Genomic DNA, 25,558 nt, shown 5'->3' with positions numbered 1-25,558 from the left:
TGACTGCTAAGGTTAATTAAGGATGTCCAGTGTGAACCAGATACTATAATTCCATTAAAATTTGAAGATGCTGTGCAGTGGAACATGTCATGAGTAAAAATAAAAGAATTTTGGTAACTTAGGCATGAGTAAATTATTTAATGCCACTTATGCTGGTGGATTTCTCCATTTGCAGCCCATATCATCACTAGAACAACTCTCCCTTTCTCACAGCTTCCTTTTTGTGCTCTTGTTCCTGACCTTACCAAAACAGGTGCTGGTAACATCAACAACAGCATTTAATCTCATAATGGGCAATGGATATAATGGGTCATCGGAGCATATAAATGATCTCGTGTATAATGTTGGAAACTCCATGAAGCTGTTCATGGAAGATGCTGTTGCATATAAGGAGGTCATAACATGACAAAATTATAGCAAAATTAAATACCTGAAGAACATCAACACTTGGTGTTATAGCTAACAGTTGACCTCAAGCACAAATAAATGCAAACATACTGCATATAAATGAGCATAAAAACCATTAATGTTTGATATACAATGAAAATCAATCACTGGAAACAATGAAAACCGTCAAATGGAATATTCACCCAAAACAATTTAAAGAGAAACAACCACAGAAAACTAGGTGCAGGAAAGAGATATGCCAAGAAATGTATTAATTCAAGAAAAATGTTGCTCACAAAACACTAGTTTGACTAATAATTTTTGTTTGTCAACCTCCGATTCTTATCAAGTAGAAGTAACAGAGAAGATATAGAAAACTGATAGAAGGGCAAAATGTGGATTTGTTTTGTAAACCCACAAACATCTCAGAAATACTCAACCAACTCCAGTGGCAGACACTACAAGACAGGTGCTGGGTGCATGTCATGGAAAGTTTTACTCTTAAAATTCTGAGAATGCATGTTACAAAAAGAGTTCAACCATAAAATCGGACAAATTTTAACTTCTTCGGAGGTTTACTAGCAGTCGTTCAGTGTGTATATGATTTGCAAATGGAACAAAACAAGGGAGACATGATAGCAGTACAAGAAGTATTCTCTGTCGAATACAGCAAGATGGATTGATTGTAAAATACCAATGTACATGTAGGTTTATCAGCACTGATAATTACTGGACCAACTGTTTCGTAACCGCAAACATATCTCACACGCCATTCCCCACCTCCACCCAAGAACCAACCAAAAAGGACAACACAAAGTAGTGCCCTCTTCGTCACCCAGTATCATCCCAGACCGGAACAACTGAACCATACCATTTGCCAGGGCTTTCATTACTTATCATCATGCCCTGAAATGAGGGACATCCTACCCAAGATGCTACCTACCCCACATATAGTGGTGTCCCATCCCTCACCCAACCCTCACAACATCTTAGTCCATCCCTAAATTATTCCCAATCTTAGCTCCTAGTCACAAGGATCATATCCTTGTGGAAGACCCAGGTGCAAGACCTGCCCATTCACTCACCCAACACTTCCTATTCCAGTCCTGTCAAAGGCTTATCCTACCCCATCAGAGGCCGGACTGCTTGGAAAAGCAGCTATGTCGTATACCAGCTCTGCTGCACTCATTTATTCATCAGGATGAATGGCCACAAGCAAATGGGGCCAAAAGCTAAGTAGACCACCCTGCAGTACAACATGCGGCTGAACATAACATAATCTGTTTCAATGGCTGCTTCACTACCAAAGCCATCTGGATCCTCCAGTCCACCACCAGCTTTACTGTACAGTGCAGATGGGAGTTATCCTCAGAAGCTATTCTCCACTTCCAAACTTATTCCAGCCTCAACTTAAGGTAACATACAGTACCCACACCCTCCCTCCAACAGTCTCCACCCCCTGTCCTGTCACCCCTTCCTTTTCTTGTGAGGTGTTTCTGCTTCTGTGAATAAATGTGTGTGTGTGTGTGTGTGTGTGTGTGTGTGTGTGTGTGCGCACGCACGCACGCGCACTTCTTTTTTGAAAATGGTCGTGGCCAAAATCTGATGTGTAAGTTTCTTTTAGTTGCACCTGTCTGCAACTTAATGTATCATCTTTATGGTAAGTGGCAATCTCTCTCTTCCTTATATTGTTGTTATTAGTAAGGAAGTAAGAATTAGCATTATTCTTAAGTCACCTAGGAAATACTTCCAAGAGGATTGCGAAATAAGATCAGGCTAATGGCAATCATAATTATGCAAACATATTGAAGGAAATCCTAATATATGGTGCAACAAAAAGGAGTACGCAATTATTGAATATGTATTTTCAGTTATAAATTCTGAGCACTTAATAATCATCAGTTAGCACTTCCAAGATAACTTGAAAATGTAAAAGAAAAGTAAAATGTCTCCATAATGTAACAATAACCTTCTGCAACAATGTTACAAGTGTTTTAAGAAATAATCGATACATCTGGATATATTTCATGAATGTGACTCCAATTACCACATACTTTTTTACTTACTGACCTGTCGTAGAAGGTTGCTAAAACTTTACAGATCAAAGATGTAACAAGCCTTATAACAAGAAAGGGCAGTGAGCAAGTGGAAAGGTAACAACCACATAAACAAGATTCAACGTTCAAAGCCTTCCAGGTCCAGCACAAATTTGAATAAAATCATTTTGGGTGTTATACTGCATAATTGTATGATCAAATAAAAGAAATTATTCAGATAGTGAAGGGTGACGAAAATTTAATAGTCATGGGTGACTGGAATTCGGTAGTAGGAAAAGGGAGAGAAGGAAACGTAGTAGGTGAATACGGATTGGGGCAAAGAAATGAAAGAGGAAGCCGCCTGGTAGAATTTTGCACAGAGCACAACTTAACCATAACTAACACTTGGTTCAAGAATCATAAAAGAAGGCTGTATACATGGAAGAAGCCTGGAGATACTGACATGTTTCAGATAGATTATATAATGGTACGACAGAGATTTAGGAACCAGGTTTTAAATTGTAAGACATTTCCAGGGGCAGATGTGGACTCTGACCACAATGTATTGGTTATGACCTGTAGATTAAAACTGAAGAAACTGCAAAAAGGTGGGAATTTAAGGAGATGGGACCTGGATAAACTAAAAGAACCAGAGGTTGTACAGAGTTTCAAGGAGAGCATAAGGGAGCAATTGACAGGAATGGGGGAAAGAAATACAATAGAATAAGAATGGGTAGCTTTGAGGGATGAAGTATTGAAGGCAGCAGAGGATCAAGTAGGTAAAAAGACGAAGGATAGTAGAAATCCTTGGGTAACAGAAGATATATTGAATTTATTGATGAAGGAGAAAATATAAAAATGCAGTAAATGAAGCAGGCAAAAAGGAATACAAACATCTCAAAAATGAGATCGACAAGAAGTGCAAAATGGCTAAGCAGGGATGGCTAGAGGACAAATGTAAGGATGTAGAGGCTTATCTCACTAGGGGTAAGATAGATACTGCCTACAGGAAAATTAAAGAAACCTTTGGAGAAAAGAGGACCACTTGTATGAATATTAACAGCTTTGATGGAAACCAGTTCTAAGCAAAGAAGGGAAAGCAGAAAGGTGGAAGGAGTATATAGAGGGTCTAATACAAGGGCGATGTACTTGAGGACAATATTATGGAAATGGAAGAGGATGTAGATGAAGATGAAATCGGAGATACGATACTGCATGAAGAGTTTGACAGAGCACTGAAAGACCTGAGTCGAAACAAGGCCCCCGGAGTAGACAACATTCCATTAGAACTACTGACAGCCTTGGGAAAGCCAATCCTGACAAAATTCTACCATCTGGTGAGCAAGATGTATGAGACAGGCGAAATACCCTCGGACTTCAAGAAGAATATAACAATTCCAATCCCAAAGAAAGCAGGTGCTGACATATGTGAAAATTACTGAACTATCAATGCAATAAGTCACAGCTGCAAAATACTAACGAGAATTCTTTACAGACGAATGGAAAAACTAGTAGAAGCCGAGCTCGGGGAAGATCAGTTTGGATTCCATAGAAATGTTGGAACACAAGAGGCAATGCTGACCCTACGACTTATCTTATAGTGGCTAGATTAAGGAAGGGCAAACATACGTTTGTAGCATTTGTAGACTTAGAGAAAGCTTTTGACAATGTTGACTGGAATACTCTCTTTCAAATTCTGAAGGTGGCAGGGGTAAAATACAGGGAGTGAAAGGCTATTTACAATTTGTACAGAAACTAGATGGCAGTTATAAGAGTCGAGGGACATGAAAAAGAAGCAGTGGTTGCGAAGGGAGTGAGGCAGGGCTGTAGTCTCTCCCTGATGTTATTCAATCTGTATATTGAACAAGCAGTGAAGGAAACAAAAGAAAAATTCGGAGTAGGTATTAAAGTCCATGGAGAAGAAATAAAAACTTTGAGGTTCGCCGATGACATTGTAATTCTGTCAGAGACAGCAAAGGACTTGGAAGAGCAGTTGAAAAGAATGTCTTGAAAGGAGGATATAAGATGAACATTAACAAAAGCAAAACGAGGGTAATGGAATGTAGTCGAAATAAGTCGGCTGATGCTGAGGGAATTAGATTAGGAGATGAGACACTTTAAGTAGTAAAGGAGTTTTGCTATTTGGGGAGCAAAATAACTGATAATGGTCGAAGTAGAGAGGATATAAAATGTAGACTGGGAATGGCAAGGAAAGCGTTTCTGAAGAAGAGAAATTTGTTAACATCTAGTATAGATTTAAGTGTCAGGAAGTCATTTCTCAAAGTATTTGTATTGAGTGTAGCCATGCATGGAAGTGAATCATGGACGATAAATAGTTTGGACAAGAAGAGAATAGAAGCTTTCGAAATATGGTGCTACAGAAGAATGCTGAAGATTAGATGGGTAGATCACATAACTAATGAGGAAGTATTGAATCGGATTGAGGAGAAGTTTGTGGCACAACTTGACCAGAAGAAGGGATCGGTTGGTAGGACATGTTCTGAGGCATCAAGGGATCACCAATTTCGTATTGGAGGGCAGCGTGGAGGGTAAAAAATCGTAGAGGGAGACCAAGAGATGACTACACTAAGCACATTCAGAAGGATGTAGGTTGCAGTAGGAACTGGGAGATGAAGAAGCTTGCACAGGATAGAGTAGCATGGAGAGCTGCATCAAACCAGTCTGAGGACTGAAGACCACAACAACCACAACAACAACAACAGCATTATTACGAAACACTAAAATAACTAGTTACTTTAATGTTACATAATTATGCAGCTTAACAGCAAAAAAGGATTTTATGCAAAATTGATTTGACATTTTGAACACTGTCCTTTCTCAGGTCCTCCTCCTCCCCCCCCCCCCCCCCCCCCCCCCTCCCACACACACACAAGCAGCCTCATTGTCCCAGCACTGCAAACCATGCCTCCAATTTCATTACATACCATGCAAAAGTTTCTCCTGTCTGCACCAGAGCAAATTTACTGACATGAAGGCATACACACACTATGCATGCATCCATCCAAAAAGTTAATGACTGGAAACAAAGGCAGCTGGAGGTTGTAGAATTATGAATTCACATTTGCTGTGCTTATAGTGAGTAAGGCCCACAGCTACCAGTCACAGTCCCTTGGCCTTGACTTAGCAATGAAAAGCCAAAAACTTGACCTTTTCGGAAGCACAAACATCTGACCCACAGTCCAGATTTATTATTAAATGACCTAGCACAAGTCAATTATCCCCCTCTTCTAAATTTCCCTTAATCCTAATGGTTTTCCAATGCTTTCCATGCTGTGTTGCATTCTATTTCCCCTTTTATTTTCTGTATTTATTTATTTCATTTCAAATGTCTATTAATTCCATATATTCTGTTGTTACAACTGTCAATTCTATATTTTAGTCTGTTTCTGTATCACTTTCCATACGTAATACCTCTTCATGCAAATGTTCAGTGCTCTTGGCAAGTACTAATTTTATTTTACTCCTAGTCAGTTACTATTTGATGATAGCTCTGTAAGTCGAAAACCACTCAACTAAATAGATTAATTCTGTAGACTATACACATTATTTACTTCTTGTTTATACACCGATGAACCAAAACACTGTGAGCATATGTGTCCGAAATGAAATACATCAGGGGTCTAACAGTTTACTGGTAGGTTTGTGGAGTTGTGTGGCATTAGATGTCTCAGCAAAGGTTATGTAATTTGTGTAAATAATGGGCTACTGATCTGCTTATGCGCTGATGACGCCTGTTAGCAACCAATATGGGTTCCACAGGATTTATATCAGGTGAATTTGGTCACCGAGACATCAACATGAGATCTCTATAATGCTCCTCAAACTACCGTAGCACAGTTCTGGCTCCGAGACATGGACAATTATACTCACGAAAGAAAACATCGCCAGTGGGGAAGACATCAAGCCTGAAGGGATGCACGTGGTTCACAGCTGTCAGCATGTCTTCGATTACTACCATAAGTCCCATGCAAGTACTGGAGAACATTTCCCATAGCATACTACTGCTCCCATCAGCCTCCAACCATGGCGAAGGGCACGTTTTGAGTCACCCTGCACCTCAATTACAGCATTTGTGGAGATGACCACTGATCTAGTGTAGCAAAAATGTGATTCCCTCAAAAAAGCCAACACGTTGCCATTGATCTACGATCGATTCCCAATGGACCCATGCCCACTGCAATCATAATTGACAATGTCGTAGACTCAACAAGTGAACATGTAGGTTTTGACTGGTGCGAAGCTCCATGTTCAACAATGTACAATGGATAGTGTGCTCCAAGACCCTTGTGCTTGCACCAGTATTGTGCTGTTTTGGCTACTTTACAGAGCAGACAAGCCTCCAATCCCCATGTTCTGTGAAGACTCATCAATGTCCAACCATTTGGTGCCTAGTGGTAGTTTGGATGTCCTCCTACCTCTTTCCATAGACACTTATGGCAGTAGCACATGAAAATTCAACCAGCTCGGCTGCTTTTGAGAACTTGTTAACAGGCTCTGCATAATAATAATAATCATCTACCCTTTGTCAAAGTCACTTATCTCAATGGATTTGCAACCCATATCTTCGCTATGGTGATCCCCCGTGTGTGTCTGCTCTGCTTACATTCTTTTGCAACCAAGTGACTTGCCCACAACGCCACCACATGGCATCCAATGTCATGGTGGACGGTGATCATAATGTTTTGGCTTACCAGTGTACCAATCTCATCAATGTGCCTGACAACTGCTCAATGCCTCATCCATACTGTGCTTAGTTACCTTTATTCCCTACATTATTTGAAACAGATTTTAAGAAATCAATGAAATCTCACGTCATCTGAAATCAAAACATGTAGTGCAAGAAATCTATAGAAATCAGCACGGAAAGCAAGAAAATTTGAAAGTATCACAATACGACACTGTAAAATTCAAAAATAATAAGTAATGTAAAACATGGGGAGAACCACTTTTCCAATGACAATTGAATATATATTCATATTTTAAATTCTAGTTGCTTCAGTAATATGATGCACACATTGTCAAATTAAAAGAGAAGATTATCAAATAAAGATGAACAGTCACAAGAGTTAAAATCTATAAATATTGTGTATTCATGCACTATTCAGTATATGTATAAAAGCGAATACTTTGCGGAATATTTTATATTTTGTCAGCAACCAGACACAAATTCAATAACTTTCCTAATTTGAGAAATGTAGGATACACATGAAACAAGAAAACCAAACAAAATCAAGGAAACATTACTGAATCAAAACATAGTATAAAATATACTGTGTTTAATATTAGACCTGGATTTATATGTCATAACTAAATTTTGTTGCAAATGTGGTTGTATATTGAAGCAAGTTATATAAAAGAAGAAATTAAATAGCAACTTTATTTCCACATTATTCAATGACATACTAATTAGTAAAAAATTTCTCAGTAATGCCTTCCAAAGTGAGGCACTGGTTCTTACCTTTCTCTCATCCACAAGAAAGTCAAACTACGAGAAAAAAGAAATATTAATTTATTTCCTATGGCATAAAAATACCTATTACATGTAACAGAGATAAAGTATTATGGCACAAAATGACACGGCTCGTACTGCGTATAATTAACTACAAAATTTATGAACCTGTGTTTCTAGGAGGAACTACAAATTATAATGAGCTCAACAGGAATACAAATTATTGTCTGGTAAGAGAGATTTTTCTTCCTTTTAAAGTTAACTGCAATATTACAACCTAAAAATAACACCATCTCTAGAAATGCACCATCTATTTGGATTTTTACAGAGCCTAACAAAAATGTCTACTGTGACATGACTAGAAAATTATTAACACACAAATGTTTAAGGAATGCAACATTTGCCTACTGCAGTACTGCTTAAGTTATCTGATTCTTCAACTTGTGTTTCTCACAACAGTTGTGCAATCTTGCAACTCACAGCAAGGTTAGAAACAAAAACCTTTCAAACTCTAGCTCATGAAAATAAAATGAGAGGATAGCAACAGAAGCAATCAGTGCTTCCTGGTATTAAGAGCTTATGTAATGAGAAGACGAAATATTGAGTCTTCAAACAGATATATAAAAATGTAATGAGACATTACAGGAAAATGAGGGCAACAGAAATTGCAGAGAATTATATTATTCCACTAGTCTGGATAAGCTTACAGTTTAAATTCAAATTTGAAAGGCAACTATTTCATATTCATACAACAAATATCGTTTACAATATAGGAAGATGACTTCTAACTGTAAAAAAGTAATCATGAAACATAAAGTTTTTAAATGCTCCATAATGAGCATCAACAATTTTCCCTCGGCATGCCCACAACAGCAAATGTTTTTTTAAATTTGACCATGCAATTAGAGAGGGTACTAATAAATTTTAGTAAAAATAACTAGGAAGTGATTGTACACAGATATTCAAAAATCGATTTCATCTAGGGTCCTTCTGATCAATCGCACTTTAAGAGTTGCTAATGTCCAGCTTTGACCTGACCCCCACAGTAACAATTACAGCACCAGCAACTGACAGTTTATTTATAGTGCCAAATGTTTTCCTCAAATAGATACACTATGTGATCAAAAGTATCCAGCCACCTAGCTGAAAATGACTTACAAGTTCGTGGCACCATCCACTGTAATGCTGGAATTCAATTTGGTGTTGGCAGATGACAGCTTCCACTCTCGCAGGTATACATTCGGTCGAGTGCTGGAAGGTTTCTTGGGGAATGGCAGCCCATTCTTCACGGAGTTCTACACTGAGGAGAGGTATCGATGTCGGTCGGTGAAGCCTGGCACAAAGTCGACGTTCCAAAACGTCCTAAAGGTGTCGTATAGGATTCAGGTCAGGACTCTGTGCAGGCCAGTCCATTACAGGGATGTTACTGTAGTGTAACCACTCCACCACAGGCCGTGCATTACGAACAGGTGCTCGATCGTGTTGAAAGGTGCAATCGCCATCCCAGAATTGCTCTTTAACAGTGGGAAGCAAGAAGGTGCTTAAAACATCAATGTAGGCCTGTGTTGTGATAGTGCCACACAAAACAGCAAAGGGCGCAAGCTCCCTCCGTGAAAAACACGACCACACCGTACCACCACCGCCTCCGAATTTTACTGCTGGCACTACACATATTGGCACATGACATTCACCGGGCATTCGCCATACCCACACCCTGTCATCCGATCGACACATTGTGAACCGTGTTTTGTTACTCCATACAATGTTTTTCCACTGTTCAATCGTCCAAAGTTTACACTCCTTACACCAAGTGAGGCATCATTTGGCATTTACTGGCACAATATGCGGCTCATGAGCAGCCGTTCGACTGTGAAATCCGAGTTTTCTCACTGTCCGCCTAACTGTCATAGTACTTTCAGTGGATCCTGATGCAGTTTGGAATTCCTGTGTGATGGTCTGCCCATTACACATTACAATCCTCTTCAACTGTCAGCAGTCTGTGTCAGTCAACAGACTAGATTGCCCTGAATGCTTTTGTGCTGTATGTGTCCCTACACATTTCCACTTCACTATCACTTCGGAAACAGTAAACCTAGGGATGTTTAGGAGTGTGGAAAACTCGCAAATAGACTTATGACAGAAGTGACATCCAGTCACCTGACCACGTTCAAAGTTCGTGAGTTTCGCGGTGTGCCCCATTCTGCTCACTGGCAGTGTCTAATGACTACTGATGTCACTGATATGGAGTACCTGGCAATAGGTGGCAGCACAATGCACCGAATATGAAAAACTTATGTTTTTGGGGTGTCCACATACTTTTGATCACATAGTGTGTGAACCTCATAATAAATGGTTTATCTGACAACAATAATCAAGTAGTAACAGCAAAGCATCTCCAGCAATCACTTATAATTAAAAAGGAAGACATACTAATTGCCGAATCACAAATGCTAACTCAATTACAGTATTCAGAGAGAATTCACAATATGAACAATGGGGAAAATTTTATCAATGAGATACAGTAGATTCAGTACTTGCTACATTGTTTAAGATACACACACAGTTTACGTCTGGGCACTAATAACCTAGATACTGCGAGCCCCAAATAACATATGTACAGTGTAACTAAAAGAGAAAGATGGCTAACATCTGGGATCAGAGTATTTTCTACCACAAAGAGACAGCTGTATTACAAGCAAGAATTCAGGAGTCACTCACTGCATGAATATTGCATGTAACATGACATCATCAAGGTAAAAACTGTGAACTATGCTCAAAAGATTCAAATCTCCAAGTTTGAAGCAATGACATGAAGCAAGAAAAAGTCAATGTGGAAAACAATATTCAACATTTTGATGACTAGTACTGTCTATTTTTCATCGTCCCTCTCCCAACTCTATCACATACAATGCACTTAGCTTTTCACTCTTACTAACTCATGCACAATGTTTTAGCAGTAATCTCACTCTTGCATATTCCCCAATCTTTCACCTTTAAGCTCTCAGGTTTTCAAATCCTGTCTGGTGCAGTCCCCAACAATCAGTCTTTCTTTCTCTTCCTGGGCATTAAGTGTCCCCTGACCCTGGGTTCTGGGTGACATTGCCGAACTCAACCCATTTTCCTGAAGCTCACCAATCCTTTCCCTTCACAACTCCTCCTTCATCTTCAATCATTCTGCCAGAAGAAGAAGCCACGTGCTCTGAAAGCTTGCACATATAATAATACCTTCTATATGTGTGTTCTCCTGCTGCCATTTGGTAAGTAGATATTTTTATCTGTACAATTACATTACAAATCCACGTTTATGGTATTCGTAAATTCAGAGAAAGTTTTTGACAATGCTGACTGGAATACTCTCTCTGAAGAGAGTAGGGATAAAATATGTGGGAGTGAAAGGTTTTCTACAACTTTTACAGAAGCCAGATGGAATGTGAAGAGCCAAAGGACATGAAAGAGGGAAGCAGTACTTGGGAAAGAATTGAGACACATTTGTAGAATATCACTGATGTAATTCAATCTGTACACTGAGCAAGCAGTGAAGGAAATCAATGACAAATTTGGAAACGGAATTAAAGTATAAAAACAAAGATTCCAAGACTTACCAAGCGGGAAAGCGCCGGTAGACAGGCACAATAAATAAAACACACAAATACACACACAGAATTTCTAGCTTTCGCAACCGATGGCTGCTTCTTCAGGAAAGAGGGAAGGAGAGGGAAAGACGAAAGGATGTGGGTTTTAAGGGAGAGGGTAAGGAGTCATTCCAATCCCAGGAGCGGAAAGATTTACCTTAGGGGGAAAAAAGGACAGGTGTAGACTCACACACACACACACACACACACACACACATCCATCCGCACATACACAGACACAAGCAGACATTTGTAAAGGCAAAGAGTTTGGGCAGAGATGTCAGTCGAGGCGGAAGTACAGAGGCAAAGAAGTTGATGAAAGACAGGTGAGATATGAGCGGCGGCAACTTGAAATTAGCAGAGGTTGAGGCCTGGCGGATATCGAGAAGAGAGGATATACTGAAGGGCAAGTTCCCATCTCCGGAGTTCGGATAGGTTGGTGTTGGTGGGAAGTATCCAGATAACCTGGACGGTGTAACACTGTGCCAAGCAAGATGTGCTGGCCATGCACCAAGGCATGTTTAGCCACAGAGTGATCCTCATTACCAACAAACACTGTCTGCCTGTGTCCATTCATGCGAATGGACAGTTTGTTGCTGGTCATTCCCACATAGAAAGCGTCACAGTGTAGGCAGGTCAGTTGGTAAATCACGTGGGTGCTTTCACACGAGGCTCTGCCTTTGATCGTGTACACCTTCCAGGTTACAGGACTGGAGTAGGTGGTGGTGAGAGGGTGCATAGGACAGGTTTTGCACCGGGGGCAGTTACAAGGGTAGGAGCCAGAGGGTAGGGAAGGTGGTTTGGGGATTTCGTAGGGATGAACCAAGAGGTTACGAAGGTTAGGTGGACGGCGGAAAGACACTCTTGGTGGAGTGGGGAGGATTTCATGAAGGATGGATCTCATTTCGGGGCAGATTTTAGGAAGTCGTATCCCTGCTGGAGAGCCACATTCAGAGTCTGATCCAGTCCCGGGAAGTATCCTGTCACGAGTGGGGCACTTTTAGGGTTCTTCTGTGAGAGGTTCTGGGTTTGAAGGGATGAGGAAGTGGCTCTGGTTGTTTGCTTCTGTACCAGGTCGGGAGGGTAGTTGCGGGAAGTGAAAGCTGTTTCAGAACGTTTCTCTGCCTACGTAGATCAACACCTTCAACCCATTACATGCAGTCTCCCATCCTTCATCCTATACACAAATATCCCGCACGTCCAGGGCCTCGCTGCAATGGAGCACTTCATTTCACGCCGATCACCTGCTACCCTACCTAAAACCTCTTTCCTCGTCACCTTAGCCAGCTTTATTCTGACCCACAACTTCTTCACTTTTGAAGGCCAGACATACCAACAATTAAAGGGAACAGCCATGGGTACCAGGATGGCCCCCTCGTATGCCAACCTATTTATGGGTCGCTTAAAGGAAGCCTTCTTGGTTACCCAAGACTGCCAACCCAAAGTTTGGTACAGATTTATTGACAACATCTTCATGACCTGGACTCACAGTGGAGAACAACTTCTGAATTTCCTCTCCAACCTCAACTCCTTTGGTTCGATCAGATTCACCTGGTCCTACTCCAAATCCAATGCCACTTTCCTTGACATTGACCTCCATCTGTCCAATCGCCAGCTTCACACATCCGTCCACATCAAACCCACCAACAAGCATCAGTACCTCCATTATGACAGCTGCCACCCATTCCATATCAAACGGTCCCTTCCCTACAGCCTAGGCCTTCGTGGCAAACGAATCTGCTCCAGTCCTGAATCCCTAAACCATTACACCAACAACCTGAAAACAGCTTTCGCTTCCCGCAACTACCCTCCCAACCTGGTACAGAAGCAAACAACCAGAGCCACTTCCTCATCCCTTCAAACCCAGAACCTCTCACAGAAGAACCCTAAAAGTGTCCCACTTGTGACAGGATACTTCCCGGGACTGGATCAGACTCTGAATGTGGCTCTCCAGCAGGGATACGACTTCCTAAAATCTGCCCCGAAATGAGATGTATCCTTCATGAAATCCTCCCCACTCCACCAAGAGTGTCTTTCCGCCGTCCACCTAACCTTCGTAACCTCTTGGTTCATCCCTATGAAATCCCCAAACCACCTTCCCTACCCTCTGGTTCCTACACTTGTAACCGCCCCTGGTGTAAAACCTGTCCTATGCACCCTCCCACCACCACCTACTCCAGTCCTGTAACCTGGAAGGTGTACACGATCAAAGGCAGAGCCACGTGTGAAAGCACCCACGTGATTTACCAACTGACCTGCCTACACTGTGACACTTTCTATGTGGGAATGACCAGCAACAAACTGTCCATCCGCATGAATGGACACAGGCAGACAGTGTTTGTTGGTAATGAGGATCACCCTGTGGCTAAACATGCCTTGGTGCACGGCCAGCACATCTTGGCACAGTGTTACACCGTCCGGGTTATCTGGATACTTCCCACCAACACCAACCTATCCGAACTCCGGAGATGGGAACTTGCCCTTCAGTATATCCTCTCTTCTCAATATCCGCCAGGCCTCAACCTCTGCTAATTTCAAGTTGCCGCCGCTCATACCTCACCTGTTTTTCAACAACTTCTTTGCCTCTGTACTTCCGCCTCGACTGACATCTCTGCCCGAACTCTTTGCCTTTACAAATGTCTGCTTGTGTCTGTGTATGTGCGGATGGATATGTGTGTGTGTGTGTGTGTGTGTGTGTGTGTGTGTGAGTCTACACCTGTCCTTTTTTCCCCCCCTAAGGTAAGTCTTCCCGCTCCCGGGATTGGAATGACTCCTTACGCTCTCCTTTAAAACCCACATCCTTTCGTCTTTCCCTCTCCTTCCCTCTTTCCTGAAGAAGCAGCCGTCGGTTACGAAAGCTAGAAATTCTGTGTGTGTGTTTGTGTGTTTTATTTATTGTGCCTGTCTACCGGTGCTTTCCCGCTTGGTAAAATTTTAAAAACAAAGATTCCAAGACTTACGAAGCGGGAAAGCGCCGGTAGATAGGCACAATAAATAAAACACGCAAACACACACAGTGTCCTAAAAGAGGTTATAAGATTAACATCAAAAGTTAAACAGGCATGATGGATTGTAGCCAAATTAAATCAGGAAGTGCTGGCATAATTAGATCAGGAAATGAGACAGTAAAAGTAGTAGATGAGTTTTGCTATCTAGGTAGCAAAATAAGAGACAATAACTGAAGTAGAGAGGATAAAAATGCAGACTGTAAGTAGTAAGACAAGCATTCATGAAAAAGATAAAATTGCTAACATAAATTTAAACATTAGGAAGTCTATTGTGAATGTATTTGGGTGGACAACAAACAGTCTACACAAGGGGAGTAGAAGCTTTTGAAATGTGGCTCTACTGGTGCATGCTGAAGATGGGTAGATAGGATAACTAAAGATGTGGTAACCTACAGAGCCGAACTGAAGATAAAATAAATTTATGGCACAATTTCACAAAAAGAAGGGCTCGGTTGAAGGACACGTCAAAGAATCATCAGTTTGGTATTGGAGGAAAGTGTGCGGTGTAAAATTGTAGAGGGGCCAAGGCTTGATTACAATACACAGGTTCAAATGGGTGCACGTCATGGTAGTAATGCAGAGATGAAGAGGCTTACATAGGATGTGTTAATGTGGAGAGCAACATCAAATCCGTTTCCACACTGAAGACCAATGAACAACAACTACAAATGCCAGGTGTAATATTTTCCAGTTAAATATAAATCAACAAATGATAGATTTCAAATGTTTGCACTTCATCACTTTCCACAAAAAGTTATCTGTAGTGTAAGTAATCACATGACTGTAACACAACTGCTTCTATGAAAGAGGATAATATAAAACAGAGAAGTGTCTATATGGCAAAACAAATACACTGTGACAACTGTTACGTTAGCTTGAAGTATATACTCACCTCAACATTCCCTTCTGCCTTGCTGTATTTTGACCTTTCAGTCTGATATGCTCTGGAAAAAAATATCACATTAAACATCTGATATTACATAAAAACAAAAATGTGTTGTTTATCATCTTAAATCTGCAAAGAAATGTATGTGCAACATTTTCAGTTTCACTAATATCTAAGGTTGAAGAATGAAGCACAATATTTTATATAATAAATTAGACTTTTTAGGGTATATATAAAAACAAAAGCAATAAATTGTAGACTAAAAGTTCCCGGCACATTAAAACTGTGTGCTGGATCAAGACTCTTCCTGGAAGTTTCATATCAGCACACACTCCGGTCCAGAGTGAAAATTTCATTCTAGAAACATCCCTCAGGCTGTGGCAAAGCCATGTTTCCGCAATATCCTTCCTTCCATGACTGCTAGTTCTGCAAGTTTCGCAGAAGAGCTTCCGCAAAGTTTGCAAGGTAGGGGACAAGGTACTGGCATAATTAGAGGTGTGAGGATGGGTCATGAGTCGTGCTTTGGGAGCTCAGATGAAAGGCAAAGGTCCCGAGTTCGAGTCTGGCACACAGTTTTAATCTGCCACGAAGTTTCATATTAGCACATACTCCACTGTAGAGTGGAAATTTCAATCTGGAAATTGAAAACTGCATGTAATTCTGTCGGATTTATTTGGTGTGGCTTTGATGAAGAAGAGTGAATGAAATGGTTCTTTGACTATTATGTACAATTTCTCTGATTAGGGAAGCTACAATGAAATTTTATTCTGGCTCTCATTTTAGTGTGTTGTTGAATTTATTTCTCTCTTGTCTTGATTTTTCTTCTGTCTTCTCCTACAAGGTTATTGCTGTTTGTATCATAAGTGAAAACTGGTACATTATGTACACAATAAAGTTAACACTTTGGAGCCATTTGGTAGTCAACATTAACATCCATATCTTTAATCAACAAACCACCATGAGCTGCATGGCAGAGGGTACACCCCATTGTATCAGCTTTTAGGGTTTATTCCTGTCCCATTCATATATATAGCGAGGGAAGAATGATTGTTTGAATGCCTTTGTGTGTGCAGTAATTATTCTAATCTTATCCTCACAATCCTTATTTGAGTGACATGTAAGGGATTGTAATATATCCTAGTGTCATCATTTAAAGCCAGTTCTTGAAACTTTGTTCCACACACTTTCTCAGGATAGTTTACATCTGTCTTCACGAGTCACACTCTCACGGATCAAGCAAACCTGTGACCATTTGTGCTGCCCTTCTCTGTACAAGTTCACTATTCCCCGTTGCTCCTATTTGGTACGGGTCCCACACACCTGAGCAATATTCTCGAACTGGTCACACAAGTTACCTGTAAGCAATCTCCTTTGTAGACTGATTGCACTTCCCCAGTATTATACCAATAAACCGTAGTCTACCACCTGCTTTACCCATGCCTGAGCCTATGTGATAATTCCATTTCTTATCCCTACAAAGCGTTAAATCCAGATTTTTGTTTGAGGTGGCCGATTCCAAGAGTGACTCACTGATAGTGTAGTCTTAGGATACTACGATTTTTCGTTTTGTGAAGTGCACAATTGTACATTTCAGAACATTTAAAGCAAGTCATCAATCTTTGCACCACTTTGAAATCTTATCAAGATCCGACAATATTTCTGAGTTGGTACTTCGTTATACACAACTGTATCGTTTACAAAAAGTCTTGAGGTTACTATGAATATTGTCTGCAATGTCATTAATACACAACATGCACAGCAAGGGTCCCAACACACTTCCCTCCATCCAAAATAACAGGCTGTATGCTCCCTATCAAAATGTTCTAATTCCAGTCACAAATTTCACTTTTACTTAATACAATCCTCCTTTTGATAATAAGCCTAGTTGTGGTATTGTATCAAATGCTGTTCGGAAATCAAGAACTACTGCCTCTACCTGACTGCCTTGATCCAAACTTTTCAGTATGTCATGTGAGAAAAGTGCACATTGGGTTTCACATGATCGACATTTCAGAGCCTATGCTGGTTGACATACATCCATGCCCGAGGCAGGATTCGAACCTTCGAACCTATGACCAAAGCCGTCGCGCGGTTCTAGACTGTAGCACCTAGAACCGCTCGGCCACTCCGGCTGACGAAAATTTGACAACAAACTGATGTCAAGGATACTGGATGGTAGTTTTGTGGATCACTTTTACTACCCTTCTTGAAGACAGGTGTGACCTGTGCTTTTTTCGAAGAACTGGCCATAGTTTTTTCTTTGGGGGATCAACGATAGGTTATAGTTCAAAGAGGGACTAACTCAGCTGTAAATCCAGTAAAGAATCTGACGGATTCCATCACACCCTGGAGCTTTGTTCAATTTTAACAATTTCAGCTGCTTCTCAACATCACTGACACTAATACTTACTTCATTCATCTTGTTAGTGGTACAAGAATTACATTGGGGCAATTCTTCTGGGTTTTCCTTTGTAAAGGAACATTTGAAAATGAATTTAAGCATTTCAGCATTTGCTTTGCTCTCAATTTCAGTTCCTCTCTTATTAACCAGGTTTTGGATATTAACTGGTTCCACTAATAGCCTTTTAAAATGACCAAAATTTCTTTGGATTTTGTGAAATATCATGTGACAAAATTCTGCTACGGTAATCATTGAAGGCATGATGCATCACTCTCTTGACAGCCAAATTCATTTCATTCAGTATCTCTCTCTCTATATAGTCCCATGATTTGTTTTATACCTATTATGCAGTAGTCTCTGTTTCTTTACAGTGACTGTATACCATGGAGGTCCCTACCGTTATCAACTTTCCTACTGGGTACATATACAGGGTGTAAATTTTAAGTTGACAAACCAGAATAACTCGAAAAATAAGCTTCACACGAAAAAATGTGTAGACTCCAAAGTTGATTATTTTCGAGTGGAACATCTGCTGGTGCTAAAATTAGCCAGCCACCTCAGTCCCTTGGGGGATGGGACGGGAGGCAACTTAAAAATTTAAAATGGGAAGCCCATTTTTTATTGCAGAATCAGATACTTCATAAAAAATATGTACTTTTGTCTTAAACATGTGTTTTGATTCTTGGTAGTTGGCACTGTAATTTAAGAAAATCCATGTTCTCAATTTTGCGTGTAAAATGGTTACGCATGAAGAAAAAATAGTTATTTACTTTGTAAATTTTGATTCGCTAAAACTAAAACTGTCCCACTCTCCCCCATAGTGTGGGGTTTGAGAGAGAGGAATTAGAGTTTTACAAATGTTGACCCAATCCGAATCTGCGGAAAAAATTAATATTTGGCTCAACATTTGTAAAACTAATTCCTCTCTGTCAAACCCCACCATATGGGGAGAGACAGAGAGTTTTAGTTTTAGTGAATCAAAATTTACGAAATAAATAAGTATTTTTTATTCATTCGTAACCATTTTCCACGAAAAAATGAGAACATGGATTTTCTTGAATTACTGTGCCAACTACCAAGAATCAAAACAAATGTTTAAGACAAAATGTAAGTAGTTTTTTTTATGTAGAATCTGATTCTGCAATAAAAAATGGGGGTTCCCATTTGAAATTTTTAAGTTGCCTCCGACCCCGTCCCCAGGGGGTTGGGGTGGCGGGCTAATTATAGCATCAGCAGATGTCCCACTCGAAAATAATCAACTTTGGATTCTACACATTTTTTCGTGTGAAGTTTATTTTTCAAGTGATTCTGGTTTGTTAATTTAAAACGTACACCCTGTATATCTAATGCATGGCCAACTATTCTTTTAAACTTGAGCCAGAGTTCCTCTACAAGCTCCTGCCCTGTGCTGAAAGTTTCAACTCCCTCACTGAAATAAGACACTAGTAATTTTGCATCTAGTTAACTGAACATATATACATTTCTGCTTGTTTTACTTCTCCTTTGTTTATTTATTTATTTGTCTTACAGCTTGAAACATGTATTTAACATGCATGGGCAAAGTTACAGAAACTACATATAGATTATTGATACACAATAGATTACATGCTCTTAAGTAAAAGATCATTTAAGTATATTTAACATAGCATTCCTGCGGTCAAATCATGTCAGCACCATACTGTATGGGCACTTCAAAATAAGCCATTTTTTTACTCATTTTCAAAAAGTCTACCAGAAAGCTGTTTCAATTTGTTTGGCAAAGAATTATAAAATATTGCTCCCTTAATGACTGGGGTATTTGTTGTGAGATTCAATCTTCTGCTTAACATATGAAAGTCTGATTTGTGTCTTGTATCGTAATCATGGATTTACATATTCCTATTTGTCAATTTTTTGTCTTTTTTTACTAATAATATTGATTGAAACATATATACTGCCTATATTAATTAAATTTATTAAATTAATTAATATTAAAATTAATAACGTTTTTGCATGAAGTTCTGGATCTTACTTTTGCCATAGTTCTTATTACTCTTTTCTGCAATACAAATACCCTTCTTATATTGTATTGGCTACAGCCACCCCACAATACAATGCCATAAGATAGATAGGGAACAGGTATTTTCCAGAATGTCCTCATTTACAACAGAATTTTTATTTGAGACACTTGTCTTAAAATAAATTAAATTAGTTTTGCTAATATTGACTCTCAGGTTTTCATTTTCAAAATGTGTTTGGGCTTTTTCAACAAAATTCTATACAACTGAATTTAGGCCATCATTACTGCGTGCCCAGCAAACCCCAGAGGTGTCATCAGCATACATAGTAATACAATGACTGGTGTCTAATACTTTTGGGAAATTAGTCACATAGAAAATAAACAAGAAGGGGCCAAGATAGAGCCTTGTGGCACACTAAAATTTATATTTCTTATCTTTGATCTTCTTTTTCGATTACCTCTCCATTATCATACACAACTTCTGTGCATTGTTGTCTATCTTTAAGGTAAGATTCTATTAAAAACAATAGTTTCCCACTGACACCATTACAAGCAAGTTTACTTAAAAGAGCGCCATGAGGGACTCTGTCAAACGCTTTGGAAAGATCCTCTTGCCATTTTGTGACCCTCATTTATTATCTACATCAGACAGTGTACAAACTGTACTGCTGCAGATACGGTGCTCTGATCACTTCTCAAGCCATGTTGGAAATCTCCTATTGAGTTATTCGTATTATAGTGGTCGATGAAGATTTCTAGCATTATGGCCAAGTCCAGGAAATCACAGCCTAGCTTCTCACACTACCTTCAAAGTCTCTGGTTCAATCTTTCCACTCCACTGAGAACCAAAGGTAAACTACCAGTTCTTGGAACAAGTCTGCAAATTGTGCACTTCGTTGAAACTCGGTCTATAAGATTGGCCTTGTCAACCTTCTCTTCCAGCCACTGGGATAACCTCGGAGCCCAGACGAGAGGCATCATTTGTTCCAAAATGTGCCACAATCTACAGCTGGCTGCAACCTGCTCCATCAATACCCACTACAATAGCCTCTTCAACACATTGAATGAGGCCTCCAGGTATACACACAGAGTGCATCTAGTGTCCTTTCCGGGCCCTTGCTGCCATTTCTCTAAGGGGTACCACACCACCATTTGCCATACATTTGAGTTTGTTCACCTGGCTGAACAAATGTAAAGTTTTCTCAATTTTATTAAACATTTTTCAATATTATAGCTTTGTTTAATGTAATGCACTCAAGATATTTGAAAGAAAAAGACTGGTTCTAATGTAGTTATCCCTTCCAGAAAAGAAAGAAGGAAAGAAAAAATGTGATTGTGTGGCTGGAGCAATGTCTGACAAAGATTCACCGTGACTTGGAAAAAAATCTTATTTGGGTCTTCACTTTTCTCATAGTCATTTTCATTGTCTTTAAACTACATTATTGTTTACAATAAATGCAGCTATTGCATATGATAGACAGCAGTAAACAAAGAACAATTGCAATATTCTTAATATCTAAGATAATTATTGACAATCAACAGCACAATAATCAAACTTAAGGTCACCATACTGAAAAATAAGGGTTTTCTACCATAAACAATATTTACAAAATTGTAATTATATTCACATAGAAGTACCATATGCTTTATGCTTCAACACTCAGCTAAAAGCAAATGCAGGAGGAGGGAGCACATAATTATTCACAAACTGATTGTGTTTGACATATATCAATTGCAGTTGTAATTCTTTGACGAACATTAACAGCTGACTCCTATTACTTAAAATGGGTCGAAGAAAAGGCAAGGAAGTGCAATCAGAGAATTGCATGCTCTAAAGAAACATAAGGACACAAATAAAATTATTTAGACTTCAACCATACCTGCTTTTTAACATGCACACCACCACAAGAACCATTAGAATAATACACAGAAAACGCCCAATGAGAATGAAACAACTATGTTAAAACAAGTTCTGAGTACCATAAAAAAATTGCACAGATCTGTGTTTCACAAAGGCAGAAGTACACATAAAATTCTGCTCAGTACACATAAAAACCAACATAGTAGTTTCTTCTGCCCAAGTCTTTAACTGGAATTAGAATTTTATCCCAAAGCATCCCGATTATATTGGGTTGACATACTAGTCAGAAAAAAAGTATCATGTTCAGATAGATCTACACAAAATAATATTATTGTATGCAAGAATTAGTTAATTTTAAAAAGTTTCCTTTTTCAGTTAAGATGACATAGCTGATATAATTTTGCAAATGGTTTAAGCACAAATAAAGAACTACCTGTTTTTGTTATTTCAAGGCAATGTAACCTCTACATTAGAGAGATCATTAGTAAACTATCTGAGAAAGAGTTCAAAGACCAGAGATCACTATTCAAGTGAAAGACAGCCTGCAGAAAAGTTTGATAAAATAATAACACTGGTTAGTTGTGCATGTGGGAATGAAAAGATAGTCATGTAAGAACACTGCTAAAATGGCCAAAGATCTTTATCACTACAAATTTTTTGTTGTGCACAAGTTAAAGGTTCGAGATCAAATCGCACACATGCAGTTCTGCCAGTGGCTCTTGAATGAAGACACATGTAGATACCCACAGTTTTTCAATCCATCAGCCAAGGGTAGTACCCGTAAAATAAATTTGTTGCAGTTTATAAAAAGTTACTTGCAGCCAGATCAATACAACTTAATTGGAGACTTCACCTTTCACAGTGACTCCATCATGCCTACCATTCATGTGTGCATGGTGGATGTGAATATGCATGAAGAACATCTTGTAATAAATACACAACAATTTTATCTTTTATTTCAGCCTTTTCACTGATTTCTGACATGAGCTGAGATGCCTCGCAGTATTTCTCAGTCCCTTCAGAACATCTGCCATATTCTTACTTATCTAAGGCCTCTTTATTGCTTCAATTTCCATGACATCTCCATTTAATAATGCTACGTCCACAGTCACATTTTTCATGCTCATAGCATTTACTAAAAGATTCAATGAACACAGCTTTTTGCTCTAAAAGATACAACAAACACACAAAAGCAATGACCCATTGAACTTCTAAAATATGTCACATTTTGATAATCTTTGTGTCATGAGTTATTCTGGGCAGTCCTATACATATATTTGAGATAACGAGCAAAAGTTAACAAAATTGATTCACAACCTGTAAAATTCACGTTTTGATAAACGTCCTTGAGCACTTTAAACCATTTAATAACAAAGTATTAAGTATACCTGTGAAGAACACTCAAACAAACAAAATCATATTTACCTCTTCATTGTTGTACTACGACTGTATACAGTAAGCAGATTGTTTTGGCAACTGGCAGAGAAAAAGAAAACACTGGAGTCTGCTTGCCAAACTACATTTAATGATACTCAAGTGTTTTGCAGTGTGAACTCTGTATAATGTTAAAACTGTCTTTCTATGGTAATTTAGACAGTTTATCTATTGTACTTCTATGTTATTTGTTTTCTCTTTAGTTGGTGGTGAATGTTTTGTCTTAATCCAAAATGTTTCAGTGACTATCCACATCAGTTTGAGCTTGTGATGTTACAGCTATTCTTACTAAAACGAAATGTGTTTGAAGGCTGTATCAAATGTTCAACAACACACTATCACTGACAATACACCATTTTTATCTACAGTTCTTTCAAAATTCGACATAATACACCCACACATCTATAATATGCTTATTCAATGTTTGCGTTTTGCGGGTAATAACTGTCCAATAATGCCGTTAATAAAGTGGCATTTACAATCTTAAAGAGAAATGTAATGTTCGACTGATACTCCAAAATAAACCAACAGAATCAACTGATGACTTCTCGTAAACATTTAATAATAATACTAAGGTAAAAACTCAAGAAGGTTTGTATACCTTTTCGAACTTTCCGTACTTGGGCATTTTCCGAAGCAAGTTCCCATGATACGCCAGGCTGACTTATGCAGCTGGACGTAACCGTTCTTTTTAACAACATGGAAAAAGAAATCATGGAACCTTTTATTAACTTTTATTCCTCAAAACATAACCTGAAACCAGGCACACATGTTGGACATGTTGACAATCGCTAGCCGTAGCATAACCAATGTTTTGCCCATCCGTTCCAGCGACTCTATCTTCCCACTCTCCCTGTCTCTTCACGTTTGCGCTTTGCGGATCTGCCACTCTGTTGTTACTTGCTATACCCTTTGTATCTGTTTGCCTTCCGCATCTTTTATGTTTTAACTGGACTTTACTTGCCTCTCTCCGTAGCCGACATACGTAACCGCGCAGATGACAAAAGCAGCTGATACATCGAGAAAGCGTTATAAAAAAAAAAAAAAAAAAAAAAAAAATACATGGATAGTATCTGAGTCTTTAAATTTATTGTTATGAGAGAATCATGTGTCGTATACGGAGATAGCGTATTTTTACGTGCCGCTAGAGCTGTGACAACTCTTTTAGTGCAAATTTGTCGTGTAATTTAAAGTGCGTTGTAGTACATTAAACAAGCGGACTTTTGTTTCAACAACTGCCGCTTAAGGAATTTCTCTTACTTAATACAGTCTTTTTAATAATACTCAGAGCATATAATTTATACTTCACGCATAACGCTCAATTATATTGGGGGAAAACCACAAAAACACACAGTAAGTCATCCAACAGAAAACTGTAGAGCTACCCTAAACATGGTATTAATTGTCTTCTTCAGACCAGAGAATCGTCCAGCTGGTTACTGGGTACAGTTTAACGTGGAGTCCAAAAGACATTGCACACTTGCTCTCTGGCACAGACAAACACTAACATCACAGAAGTAATTTGCTGGCAAATGTACATACACCTCAAATCACAAGTTCATTCAATTAGGTCCACAGAGAATGACACGGAAAACCCATTATAACCATCAAAGAACAAGTGGATAATAACAAAATTGTTGACAGGTTTATGTCTTCTAAACATAAAGTAGAGCAACCTTTTTAAGTATGCTGTGGTATTGTTTTCTGGCATGAATATTTTTTAATGTTCTCCTACTCTAGTACTCTCTCCTCTACATGTACATCTGTACTCTACAAACCATTGTGAGGTGCATGACAGAGGGTTTCTTCCTGTTCCATTCACCCATGGATCACGGGTAGAATGAGTGTTTGAATGCCTCTGTGCATGCAGTAATTATTCTAATCTTATCCTCATGCTCCCTGTGTGAGCAATACATAGGGGATTGAAGTATATTCCTAGAGTAATCATTTAAAGCCGGCTCTTGAAACTTTGTTAATAAACTGTCTCAGAGTAGTTTACATATATCGTCAAGAGCCTTCCATTTCTGTTCCCTCAGTATCTCTGTGACACTCGCCTACAGATTAAACAAGCCCGTGAGCATATGTGCTTCCCTTACTATATATGTTCAATACTCCCTATTAACGCTATCTGGTACAGGTCCCACACACTTGAGCAGTATTCTAGAACTGATGTCAAGAGTGTTTTGTTAGCAATTTCCTTTGTAGACTGGTTGCACTTCCCCAGTATTCTACCAATAACTTCAAGTCTACCACCTACTTTACCCAAGACTGAACCTATGTGATCATTCCATTTCATATCCCTAAAATGTGTTACACCCACGTATTTCTATCATTTGGATGATTTCAACAGTGACTCACTGATATTGTAGTCATAGGACACTACCCTTTTTTGTTTTGTGAAGTGCAAAATTTTACATTTATGTACATTTAGAGCAAGTTTTCAA

General features: G+C 39.1%; 1 protein-coding gene across 3 annotated transcripts in view; it reads right to left on the bottom strand.

Annotated features, from left to right (window-relative positions):
• LOC126351169 (uncharacterized) overlaps positions 1–24,089 on the bottom strand; it is a 58,228-nt gene extending 34,139 nt beyond the window's left edge. The window contains exons 1-3 of one of the 3 annotated variants that reach the window (XM_050002580.1): positions 23,716–24,089; positions 15,426–15,477; positions 7,903–7,929 (exon numbers count right to left, since the gene is read on the bottom strand). In XM_050002580.1, the coding sequence (XP_049858537.1) occupies positions 7,903–7,929; positions 15,426–15,477; positions 23,716–23,762 (126 nt within the window). In that variant the 5' untranslated portion in view covers positions 23,763–24,089. The remainder of the gene's footprint in view (positions 1–7,902; positions 7,930–15,425; positions 15,478–23,715) is intronic. The other 2 variants (XM_050002581.1, XM_050002582.1) reach the window with 2 other exon arrangements.
• Between the last annotated feature and the right edge of the window lie 1,469 nt (positions 24,090–25,558).

Source organism: Schistocerca gregaria, chromosome 1 (genome assembly GCF_023897955.1).
Source record: "Schistocerca gregaria isolate iqSchGreg1 chromosome 1, iqSchGreg1.2, whole genome shotgun sequence".
NCBI lineage: Eukaryota > Metazoa > Arthropoda > Insecta > Orthoptera > Acrididae > Schistocerca > Schistocerca gregaria.
This window is presented reverse-complemented; position numbering and strand designations above follow the sequence as displayed.